General features: G+C 36.0%; 1 protein-coding gene across 1 annotated transcript; it reads right to left on the bottom strand.

Moving 5' to 3' along the window:
- Positions 1 to 1,874: 1,874 nt before the first annotated feature.
- LOC124163226 (adenosine 3'-phospho 5'-phosphosulfate transporter 2) lies at positions 1,875 to 8,316 on the bottom strand. Its single transcript, XM_046539978.1, has 6 exons — positions 7,959 to 8,316; positions 7,766 to 7,887; positions 7,417 to 7,679; positions 4,920 to 5,110; positions 4,527 to 4,708; positions 1,875 to 2,182 (listed from the first exon to the last, which is right to left on the bottom strand). The coding sequence occupies exons 1-6, from the start codon at positions 8,124 to 8,126 to the stop codon at positions 2,002 to 2,004; spliced, it is 1,107 nt and encodes a 368-aa protein (XP_046395934.1). The 5' UTR covers positions 8,127 to 8,316; the 3' UTR covers positions 1,875 to 2,001.
- Positions 8,317 to 9,678: the final 1,362 nt, after the last annotated feature.

The raw sequence follows: 9,678 nt of genomic DNA, 5'->3' as shown, positions 1-9,678 counted from the left end.
TGGCATCTTATTTGCTAAAAAATGGTGTTTCCGTAACTAATCGTGGACTCCAATATTTTTTATTTTGTTTTTTTCTTGTGCCATCAGTACACACAATGCAAAATAGGATTGTAATTCGTTGGCAATAGTGTTGAACCATTCCTTTGTCAAAGTACTTTTGCAAGTTGATGGAGACTTCAAATAGTAATCCGCACATCTGTTAGTTTCCAAACACACTGAATTCCAAAAATCAACCTCTGAAGTACCTATATGCATGTGAAAAGGATGAGATTGGCGAAACACAGCATATGCAGAATTTGAAAATAGGAAGGAAAACAAAATAGGATGATACATATTGGAAGGAGTCTAACCTGCATGACCTAAACAATATGCATCTTGTGGGTTATATCACAGAGTATTTTTTTCTTTATTTATTGAATCATTCAGAAATAGCCAAAACGGCCTATACATTGAATAGACAACTTAAAATCTGCAGCTTTAACAAATATAAACTATAAAAAGGATATTAAAAAAAAAGATTCAGAAGATGGCTTTTCAAAGCTGCCTCTTGAATGATCTGATGGACATTGAAAGATCCAGGGAAGGGTGAGTAGTCGAAATGGTATTGAAAGAGGTAGGGAGTCTGTAAAAAAAGTGATCTCTGAGAGAGAGAAAGACAGAATTTGGGTTGGTGTTGTGGGAGATTATTACGAAAGGCGCAGGTGGGAATGTGGAGTGAAAAGAGAGGCAGTATTTCTGAGGATCGGAACTTGCCATTTAAGGTGTAGTAACTGAAGGAAAGATCATGAAAATTTCTATGAGAGGATGGTGGGACCAATGATAGGGCAGAAATTACTTCAGAGAAAGAAGAATTATGGAGGTGAGGAACACTGTGTCGGACTACTGAAATAAAGAAAGTAGCAGGGCATTCAAGAATTTTAAGGTTGGAAGGACAGGCAGTGGAATGAATAATGAAGCAGTACTCAAGGATTGGGAGAATGCAACTAGTCCCCTATGAAAAAATTGTATAAACCTGTTTCAAAATTTTATACAATTGCCATGGTAATTGTATAAATTGTATAAAATTTTGAAACAGTTTTATACAATTTTTTCATAGGGGGTGAAAATAGCTCTCATGGCGATATGGTCGGTAACAGTGATGAGTCGATAAAGAACTCCCACGACTGACATGGCCTTGGATTTCATTTTATTGAGGTGTTATTTTGTTGAAGAAAAGTTAGTTTGGGGTCGAAATTAACACCCAGGTCATTGATGGAGGAATTTATGGGTACAATTTCATTAAAAAGTGTATTTATAGAGTGACAGAGGGTTTTAAAGAAAAATGTATCTCTATGGTTATGTGGTAAGAAAAATAACTAGAATTGTTAGTTCCCTCCTAATACATATAACTTTACTAACTTGATTAACACCTTGAGTGCTGGTCACTAATTAAAAAGCCCTTCTAAAAAATCCAGCCACTTTTACCTGATTCAAGCATTTTTGTAAGACATTAGCAGCAAAACTATATTTATTATGATGATTATTTTAATAAAAATGGACTTTGCTCTAATTTATTAATTAGTTGAATAGCAAATTTTGCTGACTTTTATATTTATCATGTAACAATGAAAACCTACTTTTTTGAACAATAAAAAGTTTAAACAATTGATCTACAGCCAATAAATGCATTATAATTTTTATTATGTTCAATTTGAACTGTTTGATTTAAGTCAATCATTGAAAATATGTTTTCTTTACATGTAATATTAAGTCCTTGGCAATATTCAGAGAGATTGTAAGGACGTAATATTACATCTATAGCACACAAAGTGTTTACATTACACAAACATTCACTGTAGGAAGTGAATAAGAAGAGGGATATTTTTATCATGTGATTTATAACAAAAATCATAAAATATTTAATACACAAAGAAGAAATTCTGTACATGTTCAACATCACTGAAGACATAAAATTTAACAGATAAATTTACAAATGCATAATTACATTTTGCTCTTGCATATTTACACATTGCTTAGTAACCTCTTTGAATCCTTATGCCTAGTAATTTTGATATATTTAAATGGCTTGAGGAGAAGATTTCCTAAGCTCCTTAAGTACGATCTCATATTCATCCTGTCTTGGTTTTTACTGTAAATATTGAGGTAAATGCCGAGGACAACAAGCAATCCAGACCACACATACCTGAAATTAAAAGAAATCAATTTCAGAATCAATCTGTTTATATGTAATTGCATCTAACAATACACTATCATTTATAAAACTGATGCTCCATATCAAATTTCAAAATATCAGCCTTTCTTCAGTAAATAGTACTACAAGTTGCGTTCCATAAGTAATGCGACCTAGTTATTCCTGATGTAACAGCTCGTTGTAAAATGTACTAACCTACTGGGCTAGCTGGAGGGGTATGAGGGTTTTAAAACGCAGCCAGTCTCATTCAGCTGCAAGCTGCCACAGAGTCAGGACATGCATTCCCGTGAACCCTATTTTGGGTTCATGTAACATGGCACAATGAATAAAATCGTATCCGGCTCGATTTTGGGGAAGTTCTTCATATCCATGATAAAAAGAAGAACACAATGGTAATTTCCACACTTTTAATCTTTAAAGCTTTTTATCATGGCACAATGAGTTCTTCTGTGGAGCAACGGCACATTATCAAATTTTATGTTTAACTTGGAAAATCCACCACCGAAATGTATCCATTAATTTAGTAGGCCTTTGGGAGGGATTGCTTCTCCAAATCACAAATTTTTCGATGGTACAAGTCGTTCATGGAGGGCCGAGAGGAGATCACCAACGAACCTCGCAGTGGAGGACCATCATCTTCAAATTCATGTATCCAGTCAGGATCAAAACAATGTCATTGTCTTTTTTTTGATGTCAGAGGTATTGTCCACCATAAACTCTTACATACCAGGACAACAGTGAACTCGGCTTTCTTCTTGGAACAGCTCAAAAGACTGAAAAGGAGGGTCGGATGCTGCCGCAGTGACATCAACGTCAGGTGGAAAGTTCATCACTACAATGCGCTGAGTAGCAGTGCCTGGCAACAACTTCCCAGTCAGGGCCCACTCACAATAAGGTAGTTTCCTTCATCAAAGTAAACGAAATGCATTGATTGCTATTCCTTACCCACCATTAGGGTTTTCATAATATACAAATTATTTGGTTTTAGAAATCCCAGTTTAAACGAATGGCAATCGTCAATTTAAACCTCATTTGAAAAAGGCCAGATTGGTGCCCATGCGATTCCACTCCACGTGACGTCACAGGGACCTAGTTTCTACAGGAAAGGATAGGAGTTTTACATCGTCTGAGATTACCAATGAATGCATTAGTCACAAAGCTCAGGGAAACATCTCTTAATAATCACTTATTAAAATTGTCTAAGGTCGGAAAGTTTCCTTCGCTTGATAAGGTAGTAATAATCCATATTTAAGCCAAGTGCTACCTGCTAGAAGGGTACTCTGCTACCTGTTAGCAGCCTGCCTCGTATCAGCGCTCAAGCCTCGCCTCACGGTCACCTCACAGGGCTGCAGCGGGAACCAGAAATACGTCCCATCATTCCTACTTAGCCGTCGCATTTTTGCACGCTTGAAAATTTTCACATTTCGTTTAATCATGAAAAATACATATCGTCAATCGAAAATCTAAGAGCGTGAAATGCATACTTCAGGAGTAATAATCATCCGATTTAGGCAATAAAAAAATAATAGGAAACCACCCTATTGGTTCCCCTGTCTCACTACAGTCTCGACCTGACTTTTTCATTTTATCAGTTGAAAGGAGCCATAAAAGGAAAACACTGGGACATGATTGAAACCATTCAGGCCCATGTTACCTCGGCTCCAAAGAGAATTTCGGTTAAGGCCTTCCAAGCATGGAAACAACGCCTCCAGAAATGTATCGACACGAGTGGGTGCTATTTTGAAGATTTTTTTAATTATTTGTACGAATGAATTCAATAAATGGTTTTTTATGAATTTGGTCGCACTACTTATGGAACGCACCTTGTATGATGCTTGATTTAAAAAGACTCCATGGACGGTCTAATGGTGGGTGATGCAGAGAAATAATCATGAGCAAAATCAATGAATCAGCACTCATGGAACACTTAAACATTGGTACTTCTTTGAAATATATGCTGGAAAAAACTGAAAGGCAAAAACTGTTGAACCTTTCCTAACAATGAAAAAAATTGACTATATTTGAGGATATTTTTTGTAATTGAGGAAAGGAGGAGAAATTTCCTACATGCATGAGTAGAAATTATTTTTATACATGCTAGGCCTTGATTTCAATGCTTTCATTTTTGGTGAAACAAAAGAATAGAAAATGAATGATCATTTCGAATGCAATTCTTTGGAAATCTAACAATAGAAAAACCTATGTGGGCATGCAAATGAATCAAATGTGTTATGACATTGTGCATACCATTAAGAAATTCTATTTTACTATCCCTAAATAATTTTATATAGTATTTAAATGGCATGGAGTCTACCAGTCAATTATCCATACTTACTGGAATGTAAATGGTTTCTGAAAGAAAAGGAAGGATATGACGATTGTCACAGCTTTTCGGCATGTTGTCACGGTGGCAGCAGCAAAGGCCCCACATGTCCGGACAAGAGTTAGCACCACTTGCACCCCTAAGTATCCAGAGATGGAAAACATCAATCCATAGCCATAAGTTTCCCATGGATGCTAATAGAAAAAAATGCGTAAAAGTATCACTCAAAATAAAAAAAATGTAATTCATTAAGTACATGTATAATTACAGCAATTGGTTAACCATTGAGCAGCATGGGACGACATAGAAGGTAGGGTAAAATTGGTACGGTCACTGCTAATTACTTATAGCAGGATGTGTATATTTCTTATAAGTAAGTTAAATTTAACGTCCTAATCATCTCACCTTGGAGCAGAAGGTTATTCCTCTCTGCAGCTCTCCAGTAAAGAGCATTATTATGAACAAGTACACAAAACCAATTGCATACGAGTACAGAACTACCTCGGTGTTAGTGGCCTTGTGTGCTTTCATTGACTTCTCCTGTACATTTCCAATGGCTGCATCACATACAAGGGCACTGCTTATCATTAAGACACCTGAAATAAATCATATAATCTTAAATTAACAAAGTCATGTCTATATGTTTGGCTGGCAACCGGGAGGTTCTGGGTTCGAGTCCCAGTCAAACCGCATTTTTACCCTCTGATTTCTGGCTTATTCCATCTACCACAGCACCATTGTCCTCATCCTTTTACTAGTATATATTCCTATCCCTTTCTTTCCTTACCTGTGAATTTATTTGCACGTTTGCGCTTAAGGGCATCATGGGAATAAAGAAGTAGTTTACCAAATAACCCTTATGGTGCCAGCAGGCCGATCCATCCTGAAGGTCCTCATTCAGAGGTACATTGAAAATCCATTTAAAATAAGATAAATAAAGGAAAGAATACCTTTAACTGACTTAAACAAATGGGGTAAAATTTTTATAATTATTCCTTGAATTATAAGATAAATAAACTTCCTCCACTGGCGGTAAAACCCAGGTCAACCATAGCTAGAGTAATAAACCTCTCCACTAAACCAACTTTGCTATGGCAATTGCTGCGGTTGGGTATTTCATCTTGGGTAGAGATGCGGCACGAAATCTTTACATGCAATTATCTCTCAAACTCAGGCCTATGGGGAAGGAAGCTGTTATACTTTTTATACATCTCCTGTATAGTATCAGAAAATAATATTGCCTTGAAAATCCCATACATCACTCACAATGTCTCCTTGTTAAGCAGCACACTATTGCAGTATAAAATCTTAACAAAAACAATCACAGGAGGAAGTGAAGATTCCAAATTTAAATTAAAGCTCGATTGAAAACTGCAAACTTAGTTGGGTACATCAATGTAGTAGACATTCCATCGCTCAAGACTCCTTCGTTCCTGTGGTCTCTTTACATTTTGGAACAGTTCTTTTGTGGTCGTAAATTTCGGAAATGAACAATCAAAATTTTGATTTTTCACTATGTTCACAATAGTGAACCAAATGTTTAGATATCCACAACTCAGAATAACTAATCATTTAGACATTATAAAAAATATCTGAGTAAAGGACAGTTTAATGAACATTAAACACTGTAAGTAGCTGTTAAAGGCAATGGCATAGCAAGGAGCAGCATGTAACTGGTACAGTAAAACCTCTATGTAGTGAACCTCTTTACATCATAATCCTCCATACATCATACCACCCCTACGGTCCCGTCTGATTTACATGTAAATTTATAGGCAAACCTCTTTGTAGTGAACCTCTTTATATCGTAAAACCTCCACCAACCATACCAAGGAGATACCCCCGAGACAGCCTAACTACCTCCGCAAATCGCTCCGAGACAACAAGAGACAATTAATGCAGCTGCGATTACGTACATGGAATGACATTTTCAGCAATAAATATTTCACTCTTTTTTTTTAATCTTATAAACCTTTAATATGCTGTAATTTTCACGTTAATCATTAGTTGTGGCTATTTTGTTCAATATGAGAGCATACCTAAAAGTAAGTCAGAAAAAAGGTATCCAACTATCCTAATAATTTTATGTGACTGTTGAATTCAGAGAGATCACATCATTTTCTCTCGAATCATGGTAAAAATCATGCGATAGCGCTCACTTTCTGTAATTATTAAATAATAAATATATGTTCACTGATGCATGCATGTTTGTTTAAGTACATAAATATAATGGTTTAAAAAGCAGTAGTGCCTTTCATTTCCAAAGGATATTAAAAATTGGTGCCTATCACTAAAACCTCTCTATAGTGAACCTCCATACATCAAATAGCCCAAATTTTGGTCCCCTCCATTACGATGTAAAGAGGTTTTACTGTAGTAAGCCCGTAGTCCGAACCCCCCAATCCCCCCCCCCCCCCCGAATATAAAAACACTATGGCTTTCCTTCATAAAAGAAAACAAAATATTGAAATATCATAACTTCGCAAAATATTTCTTTGACATAAGTTTTTTTTTTTATTATGAAGAGTGTAAACATTAGTTTTAATTCCTCAACTTAGCACCCTGTTTTTCAAAAGTTTCACCCCCTAGTTTTGGACCCCTCCCCACCAAAAGAAATTCCTGGTTACCCCAGAGGTTAAAAGTGTTTGTGGTCTCCAGAATTCAATAGTAGTAAGTCCGGAAAATAATTGAAAATGGGGACTTACATATCTTAGATGATATGGATTGGGTACCCATCCCCTCTGGAGGAGAAAATTTCTCGTCCTCCCAGATACAAAATTTACCTCAAGTACCCGAAATAAAACTCTCAGCGGTAGTTTATTGCTTCTCTACAACACATGCACCCTTAAAAGTCAAAACAATCAAAAATTATTTATAAATTAGAAGAAATCCGATTACTTACCAATAGCATTGAAGTTAGGTGATATCATACTATCTGCCAACGTGAATAAGGACAGACCAAGGCACATGCATGCCGCCGCCACAAAATCAATGATTCCATAACGTTTCCCCTGTATTAAAATACTCCCAATTAAAACTGGGATGAGTTTACAACACTTGAAAATCACTTGTGTGGGATAGTTGAGGTAACCTAAGGATGAGTTGGAAAAGCCCATGGTACCTAGCGTGAGCAAAGCAAGAAGCAGGTAGGTCTTCATGGGAATCCTACAAAGGATATGTAAAAGCATTAAATAATACATGGTTAGCGGTTAATCAAGTCCACAACAGCATGCCAACATTATAAGACTCACTTTCTATCAGGAGAACTTTGGATTTTCCGCTCTGTCCAACCAAAGGCCGTGTAGTAGGCAAATTGAACCAGTGTTAAATACCATCCAAAAGGTTTGAATCCATCTAACGTAAATATTAGCTCCTGGTGAAGAGATTCGTGATTGTTATAAATTTTATAAAGGAATAAGGATTAACTTGATAAATTTGATTTACCTGTAAATAACCGTACAATAAATAAAACACAAAAACTGCAAAACAGCAGAGAAAGAACTGCGTCGTTGAGCCATAGCCGCTAATGTCATAGCACAATAATTTAACCTCCGTTTTCTCATTTTTCCCTGTCTTGTCTTCCTTATCGGGGACTAGAATGCGGCTCTCCATTAGTGATCAAACGTGAGTATTAATATAAAAACTGCGAGCATTCCTTACTCTGCGATTAATTTCCTTCAGTCCCACAGAGAAAATGCATTTTCCTTCATACACTGCGACACGACACCAATTTGTTGATGCTGTCCAAATCTTGCGGCATTTGGCCTAACTTACCATAAATTTCTCACATTGCGGATTTCTGTACTGAAAGTTTTCTTATCGTTAGTGTTTTGTTTATTTTGCCACCATTTGAAATTTTAAACTGTTTAAATTTAATAACATGAAACCTGTGTAACATACATGACCAAATCCATTATAAGATTCTTGCTAAATAATTCCGTGGACTTGAAACATGTCCTCTCTTTATTGTAAACAATATTCTCTAACTTATGAGGAATAACAGGATTTACGATCATCAAATTAATTTCATTCAGTTCATTAATCATGAGATTACACCAATTACACCCATGTCACTTGGTATCTATCGTTTCTATTCGATAAATTTATTACAAGGCAAGGAAGGGATATAGGGCCCACAATCCCCAACATTGAAAAACTCGCAGGGCGATCACGAGAACGTGAATTTCCTTCACTCCACCGACTTTTTGCTACAGCAGACCACTGATTCCATCGATAGCCTTGTTCAAGATCAGACTCATTCTCGGTGAAAATTGGAATGAATGAAAGATATTCTTTAGCCATATTTTCGATTTTTTTAGAATCTATTTTAATATTGACATAATCTTATATAACACGGTTTCAGCCACGGAAGAACGAGGATCCATGGTTTCAGCGCTGGCCGGTCTCATATGGCGATCACTTATACCATATGAATGGCATCTATTTAAAAAAATCTGCAATATTTAGATGATCTAGAATCTATTGATTACCTCTTAGGAATACCGTGAGTTAGATGAGTAATTAATGAGAATAGTTATGATCGAATCCGTTCGTGGATGATCAACCAGAGTACACCTCTATCCTTGAATATATTTCAATGTGATCCATAGTAGATAGAGTAAATATAAATAGTTTTTGCCAGGATATAGCACATACGTCATTATATCCGAATTCACATTTAAAAAAATCTAAATACGAACTGAAGCTCAAGAGTTTGTTAAGGTCAACATAGAAACGACTGCGATAGGTCGTCTTTCCGCTATTACAAGCATATTCAAAATCAATTAACCTATCAACTCAATAAATAGAAGAATGAACGAAAACGGAAAAACACACTCCTACTTTTTGTTAGATTAAAAATTCTACTATGTATTTATATGACAAAAATATAATAATAAGTGAAGATTAACAACGGTTCCTCGTATGCTTCGCATGTCCCCACCAGCAAAATGAAATGAACTTCGCGGCGTATAAAACATAGGAATGCTACTAGTTTTTGTACTATTTTAATAATAGGAATAACAGCCTTCTTTTAAAGTCACTATATCTTACAGCCGAGATAGATCTCCAAAATGAAAGGGAGGCAATTGCCTGAAAATCAAGACGATTTTTTAAATTAATTGACCCCTCCACCACTCTCCACCAATTACACAAAAACTTGACA

The sequence above is a fragment of the Ischnura elegans genome, chromosome 8, assembly GCF_921293095.1.
Source record: "Ischnura elegans chromosome 8, ioIscEleg1.1, whole genome shotgun sequence".
Taxonomy (NCBI): Eukaryota; Metazoa; Arthropoda; class Insecta; order Odonata; family Coenagrionidae; genus Ischnura; species Ischnura elegans.
This window is presented reverse-complemented; position numbering and strand designations above follow the sequence as displayed.